Source organism: Schistocerca cancellata, chromosome 12 (assembly GCF_023864275.1).
Source record: "Schistocerca cancellata isolate TAMUIC-IGC-003103 chromosome 12, iqSchCanc2.1, whole genome shotgun sequence".
Lineage (NCBI taxonomy): Eukaryota > Metazoa > Arthropoda > Insecta > Orthoptera > Acrididae > Schistocerca > Schistocerca cancellata.
This window is the reverse complement of record NC_064637.1, coordinates 41,364,461-41,390,733: the sequence shown is the minus strand read 5'-3', so window position 1 is coordinate 41,390,733 and position 26,273 is coordinate 41,364,461. Positions and strand designations below refer to the sequence as shown.

At 37.7% G+C, this 26,273-nt stretch overlaps 1 protein-coding gene and 1 long non-coding RNA gene across 3 annotated transcripts; both read right to left on the bottom strand.

The window, feature by feature from the left end:
* Positions 1–2,353: 2,353 nt before the first annotated feature.
* LOC126109785 (uncharacterized) lies at positions 2,354–9,162 on the bottom strand. Its single transcript, XR_007523729.1, has 3 exons — positions 9,040–9,162; positions 6,306–6,399; positions 2,354–4,129 (listed from the first exon to the last, which is right to left on the bottom strand). It is a non-coding gene; the product is annotated as an uncharacterized LOC126109785 (long non-coding RNA).
* A 9,042-nt stretch (positions 9,163–18,204) lies between these two features.
* On the bottom strand, positions 18,205–25,834 carry LOC126109784 (uncharacterized). 2 transcript variants are annotated; one of them, XM_049914844.1, is made up of 3 exons: positions 25,758–25,834; positions 24,321–24,387; positions 18,205–23,577 (listed from the first exon to the last, which is right to left on the bottom strand). In XM_049914844.1, exon 3 carries the CDS (start codon positions 22,728–22,730, stop codon positions 21,819–21,821), a length of 912 nt encoding a protein of 303 aa, XP_049770801.1. In that variant the 5' UTR covers positions 22,731–23,577; positions 24,321–24,387; positions 25,758–25,834; the 3' UTR covers positions 18,205–21,818. The 2 variants fall into 2 exon arrangements, with proteins under 2 accessions (XP_049770801.1, XP_049770800.1); XM_049914843.1 differs by lacking the exon at positions 24,321–24,387.
* Between the last annotated feature and the right edge of the window lie 439 nt (positions 25,835–26,273).

The following is a 26,273-nucleotide window of genomic DNA, read 5'->3' as shown; positions in this document are numbered from 1 at the left end:
ATGATTTATTTTTGTTTTAGGCCAGTAATTTATTAGTTTAAATTCTACAACAGTAATTTTTTTTCTCTACTAGGCAATTTAACAAAAATAATAAAATACGTAGCCTCAAGAGAAATTCACTTTATAAGTTCACTTTCTATTATTTTTCATGGAAATTGAACTAAAGTTGTAGGCAATTTGTGTTTAATGCTAAACTGCCCTAATTCAACTTATTATATTCACACTTAGGCCCTAACTATTATTTAGTCACTGAACGTTGTATGAATCAAACGTAACACCAAATGTCAGGTCTCCCTTGTGACCCAAAGTAGGCTCAGGCAGCACTGAATTTTGAGTATGTCACTCTCTCGCAGAGTGAAAATGTAGACGTCCATTCAAGTCCAAAAATTAATTACCAATTTATGTCAGATTTGACAACTTATGGTTAAATATAACAAACAAAGGAGTAAATTAACATGTGTGATAAATCAGAGGTAAAAATACAGCTTCTTTAAGGCACCATAAGCCATGCTTACATTAACCCCATGGTTACACTTACCCCACTTCACCCATACTCTTTTTGCTGTTCTTTACCAGAAATTGTTTCAAGGATGTGGTGAAGATATTTCCCAGGTGCTACAGTAAATAAGTGCACAACTGTCTAACCTGCAGCATTTAAAATACAAACAAGTTACTCTCTTTGCTTTGCTTTACTTTACCAGAAATTGTTTCAATGATGTGGTGAAGATACTGGCCAGACCCAACAATATAAGTGCATACACTATTTTTAACATTTCAGATTGGATTATATTACTCTTATTGTTTCATTGTAAAGACATTTGTACTGAATAATTTTTGTAAGAGGATATGGAATTTGGTAAATGAGGAATGAAAATGAACATTCACTTTAAAAAGATGTTTTTATTAATAAAATTAGTTATGTAAATAAGACACTACACAATTTGTTTCATTGTTTGTCTTCTTCGCGCATCAATTTCTGCTGCTTACGTTTGAGTATGTCCAATTGATACAATAGCACCAGCCTTTGCAGCTCTGGAGTAGACAAATTACGTGTCTCATCCATTTCCATGCTTAATCGCCGACGTTTATGCACACTCTCATGCCCCGAAGCAGGCGATTGTGAAGGTACGACGACTTCGGGGCCCACGAGGTCCATATGGTCGGCTGGAACTAGTGGTTGCTGCAAAATTGACTCTTGTTCATACATGCAGTCTGTCAGCTACCTCCGAATTCCTTGGTGATGTGATGACAGAGGTGGAACCACTAATGAAAATTTAAAAAAAAAGTAATAGTAGTGTGTCAGGATTCAGTTTCTAGTTGGTAAATATACCAAACAGGTTTACGCAGAAATGTGGGAGAGGTTCGTCCAATTTCGTGCATAGTACACTGTGATACTTTCACTGAAAAGTGGTGATATAGTAGACGAAATTTACCAAACATTGTTTCATTTTCACATGTTAAAAATACGTATTTGTCTGAATCACAATTTCAAAGCATTAAGCGCGTAATTAAAAAATCGAAAAGTATGGGACTTACCAGGAACTCTGTGGATAGTTGGGTTGCAGTCATCTCCGTCCAAAAACTTTAAAAATATCTGCTCCCAATTTTTCAGGGAAATCTTGATGTTTCCCGTCTTATTCACATCCGTTTTCGCCTTGATACGGGATTTCATATTGTGCAGTTTCTTCATTATCTGCACGTCCGTTATTTCTTTCCCGAAAGTAACCATATAACGGTGTTGAACTTCTTTAAGACAATCCACTTTCTCTCTTCTTGCGGCCGGAGTTTGTGATTTGCTGATAATTGCGGGGTAATCTTTAATAATGTTAACAAACGCTAATTCTGAGTCTTCCATTTCGGCACAGAAATAACTTCACAAAACTTTCGCCAACACAAAACACACGCAAAGTCGCTAACGAAACAAACTGAGAACCAAAGATGTTGGATTTTAATCTCTTTGCTGAGAACTTACTCAGTAAGGAGGGGAGGTAGAGAGAAAGTGGGAAGCCTAACAGACACATCATTGTGGTCCAAAACCAGTCGGAAGTGACGTCAAAATGACGTATACGCAACGCGCTGCGCACTTGTCGAGTATCGAGATCCGTGGTCTGGCATTTTATCAAAACCCCACTCTGGGTAAAAAATAAAGATTGCACAGAAATGCTTGCATGGGTATTTATATCTCCGAAAATCTTCACATGTGCAATCTGGTATATCAAAGTTTACAACATAACTACAGTTTTTGGACTTTGCACTCTCCACACAAAATGAACCATCCGATCTCCTACTCACTGATCTTGCAGTTAACTCAACTTTCGCTGATGCATATCGCTGCACGACATGTTTCACAAACTTGTTTGTTTTTTTTATGCAAAAACAGTGGAACATCTTTGTTATAAGCTTTGATGGCATAATTCTGCAGACAGTACTTTCTAATTAGGCTTGGAAGAAACTGGTTTATTATAACCTTAGTAACCCCAGTTAAAGTCCTGTCTGAATTGTGTTTAAGGAAAAAATGTTTTACAACCTTGTTCATGGCTTCAACTCCATTTGTAGTGTCAATGGTTGCAAATCTGCCCTTGTCCTCATACGCTTTCACCCATCTTTCACATACCGTTAGCCATTGCTGTTGAAAGTATGGCCATGCACGCTCGTTTCTCCGAGAAACCTCATGCGTTCGCAACTCTTCTACGTGATCTCTAAATTCTCTCTCTGTTGGTGATTCTGAAATTTCTTGCCACATGTCTAGAAATGTCTTCATGTCATTTGGTACACGTAGATTATCTTTTTTTTTCCAACCATCTTCCCCATGCCTGTTTTCAATGGAAAAGGCACAAGTAAACTTTTGTCTGAGGGAATGCTTGCTCAATTGCATTTATCTCCGACTCCGAGAAATCAGTAACCCAACAGAGGGGATTCCAATCCTTGTTCCAGTCCTTGAAAATGTCTAGTGCTTCATGAATGGATCTTGCATTTTCAATCTGAATGAAAAAAAAAAAAACGACAACCAAATAGCCCACATTACTCTTCACAGCTATAAAAAATAAAGGAATATCATATGATGATGTTTTGTATGTTGCATCTAACAAACAACTACCCCCATACTTCTTCAAAAGATCTCTCTGCCAACTGCTCTGATAGCAAAAAAGTAATGGTTTCACTTCTCCATTGGCTCCCATACAATGTCTATAATAAATCATGTGATTGCTCGAGTCTTTGTGCCACTCATCAACTTGATTCTGCAGTCTAGTCTCGTCAAACAATACTTTATTCGTACCATAAAGGGTCCGATAAATGTGACTGTAAATAGTTTTCTCTGTGGGGTAAAAGGTAGTATTCATTTGACCTGGTCTGTGTGTCCCAGTGAAATTGATTTCAACAAATCTATCTAGAGCCATCTTAATGACTTTGAGAGATGTCATTCCACTGAGTACTAAGTTTTTGATTTCCTTTACAAGTGAAGGATGTATGTACCCACTTGCTTCAACACTTTCAGTAGCATGTGTGTGTGTGTGTGTGCACTTGCTAGGGAAGCAGTCAAATAATAATGTAGGTAGCTCTTCGGCGAGCATGGCAATGCCAAATCTTTCTGTAGACTTGCAAGAACCTGTAAGACAAAAATGTATCAATTATTTAATTAAGAGCATTAAAAACAATAGATTTTAAAGTATACTGTCAACTGATCATGTAAAATTTTCTCCAAGCAGAACCCAAACTGGATACTGACTTTTGCCTTGGTATCCCTGTGTTCAGTTGCTGAGTGCATACTGTAATCAGGATACACCCTTATACACTTCATATTTAAACTTGCTGGGCAGTTGGATTTTCTAGTATCCATGATCCTTAATCTCTTACGAGGAGTCACATGGTCTTCCTAAAGAGGGTAAAGAACTACTATAAAATTTATTTAATAAACTTTCCCTGTAACTAACTTGTTTTATGGAAAGTAAGTCTATCTTAACACAGCATGATATTACCAAGTGCTCAGGTACACTAGACTCTTTACTTTTATAGTATTTTGGCCCCAAAACATAGTGCCTTGACCACACACTCTCCACTGCAAATGCACAACCAAAAAAGGGGATAGGGACATGTCCCTGCATTTGCTTGAAGAAATGCTTTGTTTTACCTGTAACAGTTAATATATTTCTCACAGACAAAAACACAAACATTGTTATTGTTAAATAATTCACATATGTTATTGTTAATTAACTAAATACAATGTGAGAAAACATTTCATTCATTTGATAGGTATTGTCAAAGTTCTGAACTGATGGAAGCAGATTGTCTGTCTACTTTACATAGTACTGGAGCAAAATTTTACAGGATGTCACACCTATTGTATCTAGCAAAGAAATGGAACTGTCTGCCATGTGCAATGAGGATACCATACTGATTTTGGGCAACTGAAGTGCTTTATTGTGGTTCCAATAAATGTGGAATTAATATTCTTTGTAAACAAAGGAGATGTGAAGAACACTTATGTAGAAAAATGTAATTACTATAAATGTGGAATTACAAAAAATAAATGTAACTAGGAAGACAATAAAGCTAAACATGCCTGTCAATAGGTTCAATGAGCTGACTACTGTTTTACATATCAACACCACAATTATCGAAAACCATAGAAACCATTTCAACATTAACACAGCAGTATAGATTCATTAAAATTATTTGTTAGTTGGCATCTGTCACTTGTTGCTGAAGTGTTAGCACACCGGCTGCTGCTGTATTACAGGCAACAAACAGAGCAGATCACTCAGCAAGTGCTGTTCAATTTAATTTTCATGTTAAAAAAAGTAAGTTTAGCTCAGTAGAGGCAGAGCACAGGTTGGGATTACAAAAGGATGGGAGACGTATACATGTAACTCTGTGCAGTGTTGGAAGTGGCCATTATGAAATAACATGAATATCACATGCTCTGCTGACAACTGGTTTTGGAGTGACCAATGGCATAACTGTGGCAGATACGACATTTTATAGCCCAGAATTTAAACTCATTTGATAACCTAACCGTAACATGATGTGCAATAAATCCTAGAAAATGGCTGTCAGCATTCTACAGAAGAACTGTTAATCATACTTTGTTCACAACAATTAATACACTGACCACGGGCAGTCGCAGCAGAGCCTCACACCTAATGCTGTTGCCGGGCCTGGCTTGATGGTGAAACATCCAACACTAAGCATGTGGCAGGAAACTAGCTGAAGCTATTCTCTATAAGCAAACTCAAGGAAAAAAAAATTGTATTTCAGTGCTAAAAGCAAACTAATTTCTTCCTTTCATTAATTATGGCACCTGAAACTGTCCTCACACAAGCTGCATGGACTGCCAAATTACCAACTGATGAGCAGTCCTGGTTTGTATTCAGTTACATGTTATAGGTGACAAGCTGATTTCAAATGAAATAATGATATGAAGAAGAAATATAAGGAATTAAAAAGTAAATACAATGTCGAAAATGACACAGCAGAGTGTTAGAAATAAAACTGCATCCAAACCTATTAACTGAATAAAAATAATGAAGTAATTTTGATAATATATTGGTATAAAAAATATCAAAGAATCTGTCAAGACTCAAATCCACAACTTTATATGGATCAGGAATGTTTCTTATCCGTTGCACTATGTCGCCACTCTACATTACACTAATGTAAGATTATTTGGTCCCAACGATCATGTGCTGCCTTCAGCCAGATCAGCCTTTCACATTATGTTACGATGCTAAAGCTAGCTCTAGCACCATAAGATATTGTAAGGATACATAGTTATGCCTACTGTCTTAAAATGTTGTTTAAGGCCAATCTGGTTGAAGGCAGCAAATGATGCATGGCGTTCAAACACATCAAGAAAGGAAGTCAGACAAGAAAATGGAAGTGGATTGATCAGCTGTTGTGGCAGTCAGGAAATGGCGAACAGAGATAGTTTGGACCTGATGCATTCAGCACTCTGGAGGAAACCAGCTCCAACAGGAATTGTCAACCAACTAATAATTTTAATCAGCCTATTATCAAATGCAAGTGTGTAAAAATTACTGAATGTATGGCTGTGAAAATGGATAAATGACAAACAAGTCAACACAGAGGAAAATAATTAATACAATTCTGCCTTGCATATCACAACAACTATTAACAATAAGAAAAAGAGTCAATTCCATCAATTGTTAGTGCAGCTTAGAAAGAAATGTCCATTTAAAGTATATATACTATCCCTAATTCCAGCAAACTAAGTTCTTCCTTCAAGTATACATATATGAACTAAAATGGTAAACCACAGAAAGTAATTAATGCAGCAGTTTACTTACTTTTCATAACATCTGAAGATGGCTCTTTAAAACGACTACTTCTCACGCAGTATGAAAACCCCACAGTTTTCAGCTGATCGAGAAGTGTTTCCACCTGAGAATAAAGTGACCAGTAGCATAAACTGAGGGTAACTACACTGAAGGTTAACTGGGAAACATGAATGAAGAGGGAAATTTTAGGCTTTACAAAATTCAGTTATTTAATGTACACAGCCTTTCATCACATCTGATGTTTTTGACAGCTAAAGTAAGTGTTATGTTATTAACCATGGATGAGTTAACAAAATTGGGAGTTCATTTGTTTGCTCTTTTGCTTTTATTCCATTGTTATTCACTGACCACAAATTATGTTACTGTTGACTTCAGTTAAAATTGTGATCATAAAATGTTCTTTCAGTTGTGATTATGATGATGAAAAATATTTTCCAAGTGCGCATGAAGTTTAATGACCTAGTTTTGGGGTTAACTGATCAGTGCTTCAGTTAACCTCATTTCAAGCACGCCTTGCCTTATGTCAACAAAAGCTTTATTAAGCATAATAATTATGCATACTATGAATTCCAGGTTTATATACTAAGAATAAGACAATCGCCAATCAAAACTATCCAGTACAACTGATGAAAGTTGAAACTGGTTAATACATCCATGAAAAAGTTTTGTAAAAATTACGAAAAGATTTCTCTCCTACAATTGAAAAATATCAGTTTTCGGCTGTCAAACTCTTAACAAAAGTGGAAGACCTCTGACTACATTACTTCAATACAACATCTATTAAGCTTAATCACAAAATCTGCAAGCATCTTGGCACATTAATTTGCAAAGGGATTGAAATCTGTGACAAAGACCTGGGAAAGAGAGCATGATACGACGAATTGCTCACAGAATTCATGAAACTTCCATTACGTACATGACACACTCCCCTCAAAGACCACAACTTATGATTCTGCATAATCATCATATGAAAAAAAACAGCATAATTTTGCATACTCTCCCACATCATACAAGCCATAAGTTATGACTTCTTGTCTTGAAGTCTTACTTAAGTTATTGTATGGTACAGGAAATTATCTAATGACAAAAGAGCAAAATCAATCACGATCTGGGCTGGTTAGCCAGAATTCCTCCTTATCACCAACAGAAATAATACAGCACTTTTAAGGCTTATTTGACTGATACACTCCAAACTTAAAAATAATTTGCCATCTACTATTGGTATTCCTGACAAGGTTATAGATGCAGACCTCAACATTTCTCCTCCTCGAGAAGTCAACACTATCCAGCAGAAGAACTGAGATAATATCTCCAGAAGACATTTTGCCTCATCCCAAGTCCTATGTTGTGAGAGGAAAAACTAACAAAAAAAAAAAAATGACTTAATAACTCACTCCCATCATCATCTCCAGTAAAAGCCAGATCAATAGAAGAAATTAAAATAAAATCTAGCAGGGCAATAAGAAAAGAGTGTAGATGTGAAAGAACACCTGTAAGAGAGAAGTTTAACTTTGAGGGCTTCAAAGTGTCATAATGTTCTATACCCTATGAGGACCCATATTCACCAACGAGCATTTCTAAAGACTAAAACAGCTTACGTTATCATCAAAATTTCAGTGTGGTGCAGAGAAAATTTTAGATCCTGACAGACTTTGTCTACCAATATAATCCAGCAATCCCAACAGAGTTCCAACATTATCCACACATACTTAAGCAGCCACCTAAGCAGTGGTAATAATTGAAACATCGTAACATGTATTAATTAAGCAGACAGTTATTACTGAGCAATGGTATCCTGAACAAAAAGCTCTCACTCAGCATCCATCAACAATACACCTTTGCTCAGAATTCAGTAGGGAGGCCAAACATGGTCATGTTGCAACATTTGCATAAAGTGGCATTCATTACAGTGCTATTGATGAAAAAAGTTGTTTCATAGCTGATGTCACTGACCTTGCTGAAACTTTGGTGAGAAACTAAGGATCTTACAGTCATTTGAATTACAGAGCTCCATATCCCTGCATAGACAGTTTTCTAGCTAATCTCTGAATTCAGTACCTCAATGAAATTCAGCTCAGTGCCAGCACAAAGAAAACAGCAGTAATGGATTTGTGCAATTATGCACTGGAGCTGATACTGCAATTAGATAGAACTACGTAAAATTCCTGGGAAAATGCAGGATACTTTTATGTGGAGTAAAATTCCTGGGAAAATGCAGGATACTTTTATGTGGAATACAGAGCCCACGCTCTGGCAATGACATTAGCTGTTAATATACTGCTTTTTATTTTCCTTTTGCATGACTGTTCCCAGGCCCTGAGTCCCATTTTCATGTGTGTGTCTTCTAAATTATGCCATTTACTCGAGACGACGTATGCGCTTGAGCTGCTGCAATGTTCAGTTTCTCTTACAGTAATACATAGATGACGAACTCACAAACGGCGATTTTTGAAACAAAGTTGCCATTAACTTCCTAAACAGCGATCATTAATTACAATATTCCACGTGTATATGTTACAGTAAAGGTAATGTAACAATGCAGAACCTCACAACGAAAACAAATAAATTGCATAATACATAAAAAACTCACATAAAAATTGGAATCAGATCGCGGAAAGCGACATATAAAATTTATTAAAATGAAATCTTAACTGGCAGCAGAAAAAAGTTATTTTCTAGAGTTCCTAATGTCTCTAAAGGCGCATATTTTTGCCAGCCAATTCTAACATAAAATTATTATTACCTCCTCCAACGAATTACAATAGCCTGAAATCAGGTCATTCTCTGAAATCTTTCAGAGCGTCACGAAAGATGTTTTCATACACCTGAGACATTTTGCTCGATAGCGAAAACACAACCAATCAAGATACACGGTCAGCATGACAGTGAAGAACAAAGCAGACGCTTTTCCCGCTAACTCCATTCGACCACAGATCTCGATCAGTCAAGTGTGCAGCGCGTTTATGTATACGTCATTTTGACGTCACAGTTTTCTCTGTAATCAAATATACTTCGATTTGTTTCTTTGAAGGATATGAGAAATAAAAGAGGAAACCACAAAAATAGTTTGAAGTGAAAATGTTTGTTTATTCAGTTGATTTGAATATACAAAGTTTTAAGCACTGCTAGATTAGTTTTTTATTCTTTTATGTTAAGCAATAATTGCAGCTTCTCGGAGTTCTTCCTCTATTGAAATAATTTCATTGTCGTGTGAGTTGTTGCCAGCTGTTATTGATGCAAGGAGAAAAACTAGACGTTCAACAAGTTCGTTTGGGTTATTCCAGTGAATGTAGTCGCCGTGTGGTTTGTTTGAATAGTCTTTCCAGTCAATTTTTACATCTTGTTCTTCATCTTCTCTGTTTACTCCAGGGACAGAGGGAATTCCCTTTCCTGTACGTATTTTACTTTTTATTTTCGCTGCTTTACCAATTTTGTATTCCTCAACAATGTCATCATCACTGTCGTCATCCTCGCTTCGATTATTATCCTCTTCACGGTCTTTTTCTGTAGATGTTAGGGAAACCGTTGCTGCTGCTGCTGCTGCTGCTGCTGCTGCAGCAAGCAGTACGACGTTTTGGACCCTCAAGTATTCCAATTAATGGCTTTATGATACGTGTATACTTATATCCTTTGTTTGCATTTACAGGCTTGAAGGAGAGGTATTGTTGTCTAAAGGCATTGGTTGCCTTCAGAATTTTTGCATAGTTTTGAAGATCACGGCTCGTGTAATTCTTGGGCTTGATTTTGAACAATAAACTGTATAGCCCTCTAGTTCCAGGATATCTTACGTTGTGTATTATTAAGTCATTTTCATCAACTTCCACTGGTGAGTTTCCAATTATCCATTCACTTGATAATGGATCAAATCTTACGCCGTACACGGTGTCGCGGGTTTTGTCTATAGGTTTATTAATATACGAAGCCGACAGTCGACCAGCTGCATTTTCTACTATACGCAACACTTGTATTTTTCTGCTACTTTTCATTCTTTTTTTCTCCACATCATATTTTTCTTTAAAGTCACAGCCGTTGATTGTCTTGACACCTAGCTGCAGAATTGCTATTGTTTTCTCTCGCCGGAAATCGGTAAATCAGTTCCTTTTTAGTGGTTGTGAAATGGGCTTAAATGTCTTTTCCAGCACAGATTTTGTTTCTCTTTTATGTAGAGATAGCATCTTTCTTCGGATATTCTGTCTAGCTTTAGCGATCTGTTTTTTAAGATTGTTTCGTTTAATCGAATCGTGCAGCATGTTTTTAGCTCAAAACTGCCCACTCGCTATCTGAACTAAATTTAAGTAGACATCTCAATTTGTAACAGTAATTTCTTCACTTAGAGGTTTCAAGTATGTGTTTATCACACGCTGCGTATGCGCGTCGTCGAGGATTGGTGAGATAATTTTACACATTTGTTCTATACGTTGCTTGAATCGAAGACTGTCAATGGCGGCACGTTGCCAGCAAAGCCCTATGCGAGCCTCTCTGTATACCGAAAAATCCCAATCATTTAAAATGTGCACTGAGGTATATACTTCATTTGGAAAGTGCACTTTCTTTTTTCTCACCTTCTCCATTTCCTATATAGGTCTTTAACGCTAGCGTGTAAGATGTGAACTCATTGACGTCTGTTACGAATCTGAGGAACATGATGATTGCGAGTGCTTTGTAGTACGCAACTGCTCAGATAAATTACACTTTAATGTACAACCCGATATTCAAATTCAGCATGAAGCGGACGATTTCCAAGTGTTAAATGCGAGGCTTTATGGAACTTGAATCTGTCTCCTTTACGTACGTCAATCTCCGTATTCATCAAAAGTTGGTAACTGTTTTCATTCAATTCAAAGCTAATTGTTTCAATATCAGGGGTAATACAGCAACTTAACCAGTGTAAGGTAGTACATACTCATACTGACCATTGTGTAAAAGGTAAGCTGATTCATTGGGATCACCTCAAGGGATGCTGTCAATTCTAAAAATTATGGAACACATTCGATTTTTTCAACATAACCTTTTGTTGCAACATCCGGGTCTTAAATTGGCTCGCGCACATTAGTGTAGCGTTTATTCTGCACGTCTAAAACTCGTTATGTTACACTAATTAAGTCTAAAAAGTTTTGAACTCCTGCATTCATAAATGTATGTAGTGTGTTTTTTAGCTCTCTGAAGTCGTTAAGCTGATTTTGCAGCTTTTGGAACAACAGATCGACATACGATTTACTTACATTACTTTGCCTTCTCAGCAGAATCAACTTTGTCTTTCACACGTTTCACAGAATTTTCGATTCTTCTACGGATGTCGTCTACGTATTTTTTCGTTGCTGCATCATGATCAGTTCGCGGATCAGCTAAGTTAGTGATGGTTTTGCGGTGCCTGACCGTAAGTGAGCTCTCACTTATTTCAGCCGTCTTTATTCATATACATGAATAACACATATATAGTAATACATCAAAATGGTAATGTACGTAGGTGTTATCATACACGCCAATGTCCTCCACCGAGGTGGGGACTTACAGAGGCGAACACCAAAAGACAATATTAACATATATGCAAGAAAAGAAACAAACACAAATTAAAGAGAAGAAAAGGCAAAGATGAACAAAGACGGAGATTCCTCCTGTGATAGGCCCCAGGAGTCAAGGCGAAGAAAATATCCAGCAACCTATCCGACGCTGGCTCGTTCCATCAGCCTTGGCGCCGTCATATATTCGAAGATGCGATAGCTCGTGCAGCAGCTCTGCAGTACCCTTGTGCTTAGAACCGCCAGTTCTCGGGGTCGAAATCCAAGTGTAGAGAGGTCCCTGATCATGTAATCCACTTAAATGCTTATTATTAAAATATATTGCTGCACTTGTAGTGTATATGGAGGAAAAGAAAGCTGTTATCTGCGGCAAAAATTTCGTTATTAAAGAGCTCGAGGCAGCATCAGTATTAGAGCTTGTTGCATCATTTCTTGTTTTTCTCGGTGTCGAGTCTCCGGAAGAAGAAGAAGAAGAAGAAGAAGAAGAAGAAGAAGAAGTGATACTCACTTGTTTCTCAAATAGCTGATTTACTTTATCGATAAGATTTGTAATAATGTTCGAGTATAACTGGAATTTCGAATCCACATATTTTTTATTAGCAACATCGTTACTGTATTGAGGATCTAGTACGAGCAATAGAGAATTGTTACTGCTGTTATCCGAAGATGTTACCTGTGCAGAAGCCATGATGGTAATAATCTGTAATGGTCAAGCTGTTGTTTTAAATACAGATATATAGTTTATACGATAACGACCATTATTTAATTAATCATCTTTGCTAATAACAAGAAAATCGTAGGCGTTCCCATTCCATGCTCGTTTACACATTTCGAGAAATTCATTGAATGTCATGTCAGGATTAACATGATCACTGAAGACATATTTTAAATTATGCTCATCTTGTTTAAAGAGAACAATAACGTTAGCTTTGTCTCTGATTAACTGTTTGGGAATTTTGCTATCAAGTAAGCTTTCATGTGATCTTGTTTGTCACAGGCAATGTCGAAAATAAAAACTGAAAGTGGTCGGGCTTGATCTGGTGGTATTACATCTTCTTTACTGGAAAATGTAAATTAGCCAATATCGTGCAGGTTTTTAAAAATTTTTTCCAAATATTTATATTTGTATTGTTGCAACGATTTGGAAAATATGTAGACATTCTTAAATTTGAGACCATTTTCATGAATTAGAAGATGAACAATCACATTTGTTTTTCCACAATTGGAAGGACCTGCAATAATACATCTAATCGTATCAGGAAATAGATCACCATGCCTACGATCTTGCCTTTCATGAGCGGTGAGGTACACGTACACACTTGGTTTCCGATTTCAATTACGGAGTGGAACAGTGTGTCCCGACATGTCAGGCCAATGTGGCCATCATTTGCTGCACACAATTGCAATCTCTGGCGTAATGAAAGTCGTACACGCCGCAGTACATCTGGTAATGTACATGTGCGTCAGTGAAAAAGACCAACAAAAAGGTGTTAACATGGGGACGTAATGTGCTGTTCCAATCTCTCCTGTACCTAAGGTCCATCACCGTTCCCTTTGGATCCCTACGTAATTCGGTGCTCTCAGATACACACAATCGAACAGCAGAGGAGTGGTACTCAAGCGTCAACTTTAGGTTACAATATCTCCGGATGTAATTAACATTTTACAATGCAACAAACGGCACTGATTACGTATTTGTTTATATGTTCAGATGTGCTAACAAAACTAACGGGGTTACATTAAAAAAAACGTAGGTTTGTGTTAAAAAACATACTTCCGTGCATTTTTTTATGGTTTGTATTAACCAGTTATACTAGCCCCTCTCCTCACGTTCGGTCTGTGGAATCGGTTCGTCAGTGTTTGATGTCGTTTACGAAATATATCCAGCGGTAATGTTAGGTGACTCACCCTGTATAGCAGGACGACTTCTCAATGCAGAGGGAAAGGGAAAAGCTACTGATATTGAGTTAACAAAAAACTGTGCACTTCATCTGTTTTCGGATATTCAGTACCGTCTCAATAACCAAATTATCGATCATGTACGTAATCCAGGAATTGCAGCATTAACGAAAGGATATGCTGCTTTTACACCACGTGACGCAAATGCATTGCAAAATGCCGGATGGGGGGCAAGAAGCGAATTGAAAGAGTTAGTCAATGATGATGATGATGGTCGTTTTAATTTTTGCATTCCGCTTAAAATGATCTTAGGCTTTGCAGAGGATTACAAAAAGATTATTTTAAATGCCCGCCATGAACTGGTACTGATTCGTAGCAGGCAAGATATTAACTGTATTGTCTCAGATAAAGCAGATACTAAATCAAAAATTGTGTTGGAAAAAGATCACTGGGAAATGCCGCATGTTCAAGCGTCTGAAAAGCAACAAATATCACTGTGGAATATCTTAAAAATGGTATCAGTTTGACTCTAGCTTTTCGTCACTGGGATTTGGTTGAAAGCATTGCGCCAGAAATTAACTCATGGACATGGCAAATTTAATACAGCTCTTGAAACAGCAGGGTATGTAATATTGGCTTTTCAGTCAAACAGAAATTTGATTACTGCTGACTCTAGTGTATTCGACAAAATAAACATATCAAACTTGATGGTGTATTTAAATTCTTCTAAATTCCCAGAGGAGAATTTTGCTGTTGATTTTGACACGAAGAATACTGCACAGGCGTTTGAAATGTATGCCAATTTTCAATCACTGTATTATGGAGATAGCAGTGTAAGAAGAGGGAGCCCGCCCATGAACCGTACTGAATTTCAGAACTGTCCTATATTTTTCATTGATTGTTCTCATCAAGACTAAACACTGAAATCTTCGGTGGTTGACATGAAGATTGAAATAGAAACAAAAGAAGCATTTGCTAAAAAAAAATAGCTTACTGCCTGGTCATTCATGATTCAGTGATTGAAATGACTCCATCAACCAATCAAGTCACAAAGTGTACTCGGATATAGAAGGGAAAAGACATGGAAGCTGGAAAGAAAGAAAAGGGTTCACTTTCCTGATGAGCCCTGTACATCAATTCACGTGTTGGATGACTGGGATTTTATCATATACAGAGAGGCTCGCAAAGTTACATAGATGCAAGCAGCTGTTGACCGTAGCCACTTTAGACGTCGTGTAAGGAGGATTTGTCCAAAATTCTCTCTCCAGTTCTCCCCCGTCAGCCAATCAGGTTACAAGGCATGCTCAGAGATATAAAAGAGGAAAAATGTGCAAGCATTTCATCATTGTCGTCCTGTTGCTCCAGTAGCTTGAGAAGGAAATACGATCAAAGTTATAATAATTACCGCTAAGTCTGAGAATCATCCAGTGATAGTGTTAGTGACTAATTTAACACTCTCTGTACCAGGCCTATTTTATGCACCCGTCCCTAGAAACCGGGCAATTTTACCAATATTAAAAAAATTACTGCATCAAATCTACTGTTTGGATTGTGGCAAATTTGGTACCATCTTGAAGCTGCACATTTCTACTTTAATTCTGAGTGAAAGAAACTACTTTACAATGCACAGCTTTAAGGTACAGTTATAGAAATCACTTAGATGTTTTAAGAATTTAGAAAAAGTCATACGAATAAGGGAATACAATTGTGATTTATTTTTAACCAAAATTGTGGCACTACATTACATGTTTCTGATAGTATACAGTATTACATATAAATTTCACACAGAATCATATTGTTTTTTAGTGTGGAAAATTTTAAAGCAAGGTTCCAGGCAGAGTGCAACGCCACACTGTTCACATTCGTATCGTGTCTCTTTGCGAGAAGCCTTGCCACTCTGTTTCTTGCTCCTGGAACTGCACACGTGACACACACGAGCAGCATACTTCTTAGTAGTTGCAGGTATGTGCTGCAAAAAATGTCTCTTTGTTAGCCGACCTACAGTTCCTTCATTTCTTGGAATGAATTCAAGTGTGTCGTCTTCAACAAGCTGAACTGCAAGCACTGTTATAAAGTCTGTTATTGTAATTTTCTTCCTGTGCACTGCATTGTACAGCCAAAATGCATTTGATACTCCCATAAGCAGCAAATGGAAATATAATTTTCGCCACCATTTCACAGTTCTGTGCTGGAACGGATTGTACTGCAGGCGTTGGTCTCCAATATCCACTCCAATTTTATTGAGGTTGTAATCAAGTACCTGAAGTGGTTTCAATACTACAGACCCATTTCTCTTAGTATGCGTACCAAATGTTGCTTGATGCCTTGTAGACAATGTATACACATCTCTCTTATCTTTCCACTTCATTGCCAATACATTATCTTTACGCCGAAAAGACATTTCGCCCTTTTTCAGCTTAGCAGATACTAAATCTTTAGGCAATCCTTTCCTGGATTTGTTCACAGTACCAACAGCTCCAGTGCCTTTCTCTGCCAGTTGCTGAAATAGCTCTGGACTGGAATAAAATCGATCTAAATACACAGTGTGGCCTTTGTTCAGCAAGCTGCTGTCAGACAACAATCGCAAAATAACCGCAGACGAAGAATTGTCAACAATATGCTTACCAGCATAAACTTCAAAATTTACAACATAGCCACTACTGGCTTCAGCAACAGCATATACTTTCAGTCCATACTTATGAGGCTTATTTTGCATGTAAACACGGAAACTCACACGACCTCGAAATGGGCAAATTCCTTCATCAATTGTCACTTTTTCTGAGGGACGATATGCCTGGATACATCGCTCCTTCAAATTATTATAATATGGCAAAACTTTGTAAAGTGGATGAAATCCATCTTCGCCTGGTTTTTTCTGATTTGAATTGTCAACAAGATGCAAGCATGACAGTATCTGAGTGAAACGCAAACGGCTCATGACATGGGGACAAAAGTTACAACTAAGAACAGGATTAGTGCTCCAATGGTCCGCAATTTTGGGCTTTTTCGAAACACACATGTGGAAAATAATACCCAAGAAACGCCTCATCTCACTTATAGTCACTGGCTTCCACGAACTCAAAACTGAATGGGGCTTCAGATTATTTCCTCTTCTTTTCTTCTGTATTGTCTGTGATGCATACAAATTTGTCTGTCTCTTGAGTTCATTTACGTCACTGTCAGTAAGGAACACTTTACTGCAATCCAGTACAGAACTCGACTCATCAATATCCACTAGTATCTGCCTGGGTGTCGTGTTGACAGGCAGAGGTCGGTAGGTGTCAACTGCAGTCCACTCACTGTCTTTCGGATACGGCACAGCTGCTGGATTTGAAGCAACACCTTCAACATCATTCTCGTCTTCATCTGAAGACAAACTGTCATCAATCTCGTCTTCTAAAAAGAATATCACATTATGTGTAACTACATACATCGTTTACACATGTTCAACAGATATGTGCGTACTGCACAATTACGTGGAAAATTCGGAAATACGTACCTTCAAACACACCATTGCATTCAGAATCGTCTGAATCACTCTCTACATTATCCAGAGTGTCGCTATGATTGATCAAATCCGCAATTTCTGCGTCTGATAAACCGCGCCGAAACATGATGACAAACAACTGAATGATATACAGACTGAGAACGCAAAGATAAGTTTTAACATGAATTACAGCGCTGCCGTGACATCTATGGACGCATTTTGTTAATAAACATCTGAAAAACGTATAGCGCTGGCCAAACCCGTAGAAATAACGTTGCAGTGTTTTGAATGAAATTAAATGTAGCGGCCCGTAAATTTTACGGGCTTGGTGATTTTCGCGCGATCCCAGGCCCGTAAATTTTACGGGCTTGGCGCTTAGAGTGTTAAGTGACTGATGTGAATGTGTACAAGTTCATAACACGGAGGCCTCTTTCAGTGCACTGAATTGTTCACTCGATTCGTTGCTAAAAGAGAACAGTGACTGTAAAACATTAGTGTATTCAAAAAATCTGCTGTGTCCACTCGTCCTAAATATCCTAGAACAAATTATTATTCATAAAGATATTGAAATGCTGCGATTGGAAGATCATGGATTGGGCTGTGCTACTAAGAAAGAGAGATGTAGTGCTGGTGCTGCTGCTGCTGCTGATGATGATGATGCTTACTTCTTGTTCGAGTGGATTAAATCAAAACATGTTTATAAACTGCTCTCTCGAATTTATAGGAAACTTACTGTGCAACAGTGTCAAAATCTAAATGCAATTGATTATTACTTATTTCCTAAACAGTTGTTACCCTCTTTATGTGATCTTTCTCATATATTTCACAGTTTACCACAAGTGTTTGAAAATGATGCTCTCATTTCTAAGTATCAACATTGTTACAAGCATTATAAAATGAATGCACGTTATCAAATTGATGGACCACCTCCTATTAAAATGAATCGTAAAGAGTGCAGAAAGGAAATTTCAGATGAAATAAAATAACAATTACGTATGTATTTTTAATTTCAGTCAGTCAACAAAGAAAAAGTTACAATTAATGTATAATGTTTTGTTATTTTCTGTATACAAATCAGTTACAAACTCACATGTACACAATTAGTTACAGATATATTATACAAATCAGTTACAAACTCACATGGAAGTTGTCTGAATGACAGTACTCTGAATCTTTCTCAATATCAAATTATGTTGCAAACTCACATGTACAGTATTTCACACAATAAAATTAGTCAGACGTTGTCATGGTTTTTTTTTTTTCCCGTTGGTGGTGACCCCACGCTAAAGTATTCACCTTATCTGACAGTATAAAACGTTTATCATCATGTGCAGACAAACCAAGCTTTAGTTGTTTAACAGTGGATACCACATGACACTTTGAATAATATACTGTACAGAAGATTTAGCATCTAAATTCAACATACATTCTCGATAATCGTCGATGCTCAATGCTTTAATTGAAGACTGTTTTATACCTTTCGCTCTCTGCATTACACGTAGTGATTCTGTCTATAGTGCATACATTTTAGCTCTCAGGCCTATGAACTCAGTAATAAGTTCACCGTTTAATTCATCTTTCAATAGTCCAACCTCCTTTTTATTCACAAGTGGAATGTTATATCTGTTATTAACAGGAAAACCTGAAGTATCAAACCATTTTTGCACATCACTTTTGATATCCTCATAAATATTTTGAGTTTTAATATGGTAAATGAAACTATCGGTATCAGTGTAACACAGTTTTACATCTTTTACAGGGAACTTGTTCAGTATATACCCATAATGAAAGTCAACCTTTGAAATGTCTAAAATCGCCATACCTACAGATATAGGCTTTGCAAACACTACATTGAGTTTGTCTAATTCAATACCAACTAAATTTTCCTGAAATATAACGCTCCTTTTGAAATTTGGTTTTGCAATCATTGCAGATGCTCCATATTTACCATCCCATGAAGTTACTAGTTTTATGTCCCTCAACTTTCGTATATTTTGCATTGTCTTACCAAAGACCCTGTTATTCATTAGCTTAAAAAAAATTCTTTTCAAAATCGTTATTTGCTGCCATATGTTTCTGTGCGTTAATATCGATGTATGGTTTCAACCATGGAAGTTGTCTGAATGACAGTACTCTGCGAATCTTTCTCAATTTCAAATTATGTTGCAAACACTGTTTGAGATTTCTATAATGAATTTCATAATTTTTCTTATCACACAAAGTAGAAATTAATTTTTTGGGAGCACTAGCCTTGCCTACCACACAGCTAGATGGTGGTATCATTTTCTCAGGACATAGTGGTGGATCAGAATGCATATCGTGGATGTTTTCAGGATATTCAAGATCTACTTCCAGAATGTAGCCTATATCAGTCATCCGGTATGTTGTTTACATCAAAAGTTTTAACAATTTCAGGGTTGAGCCAAGAAAAATGTGAAATTGTGAGGTACTGCATCATTGCCCAACTGTAAAGACTATAAACATCAAGGTAAATAATATAGGATTCATCAGTATTTTCATTATAATTAGACATGAACCTGTTGTTTGCCACAGCATGTCTACACGAGCAGTGAACAATGCCGCCTCTAATACCTCGTTCGACGAATTGAAGTTGCTCAATGTCTGTAATGAGTTCTAATTCTGCTTTGGTAGTTTTCAATAATGCATCCCAAGCCAATCCAGGTGAAGTAACATAATGCGCGGGATCTAACCCATAGGTTTTAATGCAGAGATTTCTTAAATTTTCAAAAACATCGCTTAACAATAACACATCAATTTTTAAATAAAGATCGGAGTATTACCCCAGTGTCTTGCACTTGAACAAGTGCCATACATTGCACGCCCTTTCATAATCACACTCTGAGACAGTTCTTCCACCAGTCAGCAAACTTTTAAATTCCTGAATCGGAGGTAAGAGTTCTTCTGGTAAAACACTCTCATCACTCACATACTCTTATGGAAATATACCCTTCTGATTGACTAAATAAAATTCACGATCATCAGGAAAGTATTTCCTCATTATCCTGAGTTCCTCTGGCTTTAGGTAAGATGCATACTTTTCTAGCGACCATGATAAAAAATTAAATGAATCTATAAATCGGAAATTTATGTAGCAGTGCCGGTCTTTGTGTGTTACTTGAATGCTCTTCCTGAAAGATTTGTATTTCTCCATATTCGATGGTAATATAGAAACGCGGCCTGGATTTAATTTAGTTTTCCTCCTCCCGTTCTCATTCACTATTTGCTCGCAAATATTTGTAATTACGAAATGACTATCATAATTGGACAGATTGTGGAATACGACAGGCACTGTAAACTGAGGTCTGTAGTTTACATTGCAGCTAGCATGCGCTGCACCGCGGTACTCACCTTAAAATGGCAATGTCACGATGCTTCAAATCGCCTGCCTCAAAGGCTTCCTTACAAATATGACAAATCCTTGCAGAGCGAAAGGCTGATTCTTCCTCTGGGCGTAATATCATCTCTTTATTTTGTAATAAGAAACCATTCACATACTCGGCAATTGCATACAGCTGTTTCGTGAACCACTGCATGCAGTCACGACCGCGATACAACTTAAATTCCGAATAGTCATCCTTATAACCACAATGTATGTAATATGCAATACTAAATGGTGTATGTAAATGTATTTGTTCAGTGTTACTACTTTACTGCAGCCAGCAACTGGTTGCAGCATGCACTCAGTGTCCGCATATATTATAAAAGGCAGCTCTAACTTGTTTCTGAAATTGGAAAATTTTATATATTTATTGTGCTCATTTGGCATGATAGTATTGACTGGCTCAAACTGCGTGCAGTCAAGCAAGTGTGCTTCTAACTTCTGTTTTGAATGAAAATAAGACAGACAACGGGGGCATATCACGACAGACTTATGATGAGCAGTAATGCTATAATGTGCTAGCTTCGACAAACTTTTTATATAATAAAAATGATTTATATTTGTATGTGCTAGCTGCAACATTAATAAATTTACATGTTTTTCTCTTTCATACTTTGTAATATGCAGTGGTACAGGGTGAGGCAGTGAAACGGCACGATTTTGTAAAACCACCAAAGATTTATTTACAAGTAAAATCATAATAGTTGAACATGGATCTCAAGTACAAGAGTGGAAATTAAAGATTTAACTTAAAAACAATCATTTTTTAAATATGGTGTCAGTGAGGTGTCGTCCTTGGTTTTGCACACATTGTCTAAGCCTGAGATGAAATTGTCCCATGACGTTTCGTAGCATCTGTACTGGAATGTTGTTAATTTCCTGTCGAATTCGCTCCTTCAGGTCTTCTTTTGTTCTTGGTGGATTTTCCTGGAAGACTTTGCACTTGAGGTAGCACACGATTAATGTTCTCGGGTGTCCGGATTGTTTTTGTGCTGCCGCCTCTTTTCTTTGTTGTGCTAGCAGTAGCTTCAAAGGTTTTAACCCAAAGGAGAATGGCTTTCATTGATGGCACGGGAGCCCGTGGCGGCAGGTTGAATTCACGACGAAAGGCGCGTTGAGCACCAACCACACTATCCGCGTTTTTGTAATATGCCTTTACGGCATATGCACGTTGCGCACTCGACCAACGCTCCATGGTTACTGAAACTTCCACCACTCTAGACGCCCAAGGTCACTTCCCCCACTCTCGCAACCCCCCTCCGCGCCCGACAACCACTATCGAAATCGTGCCGTTTCACTGCCTCACCCTGTATAACTCTGAAATCTTTCGACCTTTCCCTCGTCCTCCTCGCCCCCTCTCTCTCCTCATCCACTTCTCCCCCTTCAACAACCATCCAGTCATAATCCGAGTACTTTATACCGTACACATTGACAGACACACTTTCATTCTGCTTTTCGAATATATGGACGTGCTTTAGCTCTGTAGGAAACGGTATATTAGAAAAGTTTAATTTGTTTGCATGTGCAAAATATGCAGACACACGGTGCCCATTCTTGCTTACAGGATACAAAGCAGCTAGAATTGCCCATTTAAAACAAGCATTACCTTTCGAGTGAACGTTAATTACTGCACGTTTTTTCGCAATCACTTTTGGCAGGTTCGTGTGACGTCCTGCATAAAACCCTTTGTTTTCGTTAACATTAATACATAGTTTTACTATATTACGCAACGCCCGACCTGAATCTCTCAATTGAAATTTCCCCAGTTTCTTTAACGGTACATCCCTAATTTTAGTTGAATACCACTCTTCGGTAATGTCAGAGGAGAATAGATTTAAATTCTTTGTATTTAAGTACTTATCTTCTACGTCACCCGATTTGGGCAGGACAGAGTTGCAAATGAGTGAAAAATTAATTTTAAGAGGCTTGTTAATTTTACGCACCATGTTCTCAAAGACAGAGAAACATACATCCAAGAAATATTTTGGGTCCTTAAACCCCCCTCTGTTAGATATTTCACCTGTACATATTCTATTTTTGAACGCACTTTCAACCGAAACCCATTCCAGAGCATTACTTTCCTGATGATCATGATTCAGCTTAATGCGCTTTGGCGATGGTTCGGTCATTATTCACTTTCAGCGCTTCTCAAAATATCGTATATGGCAGACAACAGGACATTACAATTAGAATATATTAATGAAACATCCCCACTCTTTAACCATGTTTTGAGGCAAGCCGCTCCATTTAGAAAATCAAATTGACAACTAAATGCATTATGAGAACAAATTGTATACAATACAAACAAAATCCCTTTGATGTAAGCATCAACAAGATTATTAAACTTGGTAACATATAACTCTGTGTAATAAGTACACTCGTATTTGTCATAGACTTGAAAAGCAGCAAAATGTTCACCTTGTTTAAAGCACTCTGAATTAGCTGCACTATTTTTCCATTAAATTCGGAATATGCATTTACATCCTCACCACACCCTATTACTTTTACCGCAAATACTAATGTCATGTCTCAAAATCTGTGCCACAGGTATCGTCTTTTAAGGACTGCAAATCTATTTCCTTGATCTTGCCATCCGGTGAAACTTTCCGTATTTGAATAGACATGGTTAGTATCACAATATGCTAACAACTACGTAATATTAGTATAAGGAAACATATATTAGTATTTATCAAACAGATTCAAAGTCAATGATATCCATACTATTTTTCCTACCACGATGTATCATAGCAACTGTTCCGGAATTCAGAAATTCCAATTCTTCATCACTGAGAGTGGAGAATCTTGCAGGAAGGAATATTTTGGACTCCTTCAAGTATACTACGACCGCTGCTCCAAATTTCGTCGTCGTCCGCCTCGCACTTAGGATGGGATATTTCTCCCCCTGTTCCAGAGATGACAGCCGCAGCGTAGTTTTCGAGCCGCCTCCTTCTCCCAGATGCTTCAGACTCTGCAACACTGAATGAGAGGCATCCTTGTTCTCTTGAGTTACAACAACTTAGTAGATGAAAACTATATGCCACTTAGTAGTAGTAGTAGCACTAAGTAATACATGTTAGACTTGCGTGTTTTGAGCCAGCTATGTGTTTCACTCTCTCCGGAAGCGAAGGCAGTTCCAATACTGACACTCGCACGGGCAATCGCACAGCTGAAGGAATACGAAAGAGTGGAATCGTCTGTCGCTTTATACTGGTCTATAGGCATAAAAAAATTTGTTTCTCTGCTACATTCACAGAGAGAGCATCAAATAGACAGACAGACAGAGAAAGAGAAACCTCTTGCAGTCATACTATAAAAAAGTGATTGATACTGACAGTTCCGGCGGGCAGACGGCGCTGTTGCCGAACGTGGCTCACAGCACGCGGCGCCCTGTCTGCTACACGCATTCTCTAGCAGCAGAAATAAAAGCGAGACAAAATACAAGTCGTATTGGTACGCGTGAATTTATTTAAAGTTGGTGCTTGAAATATATTAACTCGAAAACTGATAAGAGCTATTTAGTACAAGTATCTAAGATGCTGAAACATAATAAAGTTATTTGTTAAACTTCACAACTGAAATGAAAACTATTTTCGCAAGTTGTTGAACATTAGCAGTTTTGGTTTCCATTGTTAAGTATTAGCATTATTAATTTGTTCTACTACAAGCTACAGAATAATTGGTCAGTGTATTAAGAGTTATAATCTGAAGAAAGTACTCACAATATGATGATCTGGTTGTTGATCGATAGCAAACTCCCTCCTTACATTCCTGAATACGTTGTAGTTACTGTAATGGAAAAACATCACTCACATCACTGTCAGAATCTGATTTGACATTGTCTTCCTCAGCACTGCACGAACTATCACTGCTCTCTCCCAGATGTATAATTAAATTTTCGATGCATTCTTCCACAACCCCTTCGGTTTTGGCCGCCTCTCTGATGGCACTTGCAGTGCTGTTTACAATTTTAGCCCACGCCTCGCTTGTCACTTTATTGATAGCTGCTGGAAGGAGAGTTTCCACTTCAGAGATCGTGAATTTTTTATTGTTTGCAGCAATGTAATTTTTTATCTGCTCCCACACTCCTTCAATTGCATTGAAGTGACAGTGGTATGGAGGGAGCCGAACGATTTCATGCCCGTGCCTTTTAGCAATCTCGTCAATTACGTATGTTGGAAATTGGGGTTTCTTTTGTGCCACAATTTCCAGCAGTTCCGCCTTCCTTAAATCTTCTCTGAAATCTACTTTTCCCCGTTTCAACCACTGAATGATATCGTCTTTTTTTGTTGCCAAGGTTGGTGCCTTATCGTAAACAAAGGAATGATAAGGCGCATTGTCCATAACAATCACTGATGGACTTGTCAGATTCGTCATAAGCGATGTCTCGAACCATTCTTGAAATACTACGCTGTTCATTTCTTCATGGTAATCTCCCGTCTTTTTTGATCGAAACATTTTCAAGCAGTTTGGCACAAAACCTTTCGATGTTCCTGCATGTAAGACAATAATACGCCCTCCTTTGCCAACAGGCTTTCTCATATGTTCATAGAGTCTGAGACAATAATTATGTGACTGGTTAAGTGATATTAATTTATAATTAACATTAACAATCTTAATCCTATATCGTAACTTACGCATCAAATCTTGTCCATGTTATCAAATCTCTATCTTTTAGAGAACAAATACGCATAAAGTGATCATATCTCCTAAACGCTACAACACTCCAATTAAAATGTCTCTCAAATTCTTCATTACGAGTAAATAGTTTGTATGTCGTGTTTGGCACTGCTTTCATTACTGCGTTATCATATAAACAGCTTGGCCAACCCAAACCTTTGAGAACTATTGTCTGTCCTCTATAGAGTAAGTCTTTAGTTGACACAGGTACCTTCTCATCGATACATGCTGCCCAATCTGCACAACGTTGGACAAATTGATCATCAGATTCTCGGCTTCGAATGAGTGATTCTTCATTCTCACCTTCAATATCACTTTCAAAAATTAAGCGTCGAATCGTACTACTATTAATATTGCGTCTCGGAGGAAACGATTCGTTACTCAATAAAGAGACACTGTTGGAAGAACTCTCGTTGGAGTCGGACGAACTCATTGTATCGCTCCGAGTTAACGCAAATTAATTAAAATAATATAAATACCTTTTTTCTTTGAAAGCCACGATTTTACGCACTGTTTCACTGTTCAGACCTATGACAGTAGTAGCACTTGTTCATCAGGTACTGACTGAAACGTACTCAACCGAGATAACGCTACTCCTTATATACCCGATTCACATCTTATTAGAATCGCAAAACAATTCAAGGTTAGCCGCTTTCCCACCAACTGATTACTTGCCAATGACCCCCAGCCACCCGCCGACCCTCGGCCGTGACGTCACGGGTGCCGCTGCCAAAGGCACAAAGTAGGTAGCACTATGTGGCGCGCGTGCATAACATCTGCACTGGAGAGCTGCCAGAAGAAGCAGCGAGCAGTAGTGATGTCACGGGGCGGTACGGTGCTAAGGTCGGTATTACACTATTAAATTTCTTTGTCAAAGATTTGATCAAAGATGTGATCCAATATTCAGTCAAATATATTTGACAAAGATCTTTGAAAAAGTTCAAGATGGCTAACAAAAACAAATTGTTATTTACCGCAGCAGCTGCTGCTTGTGC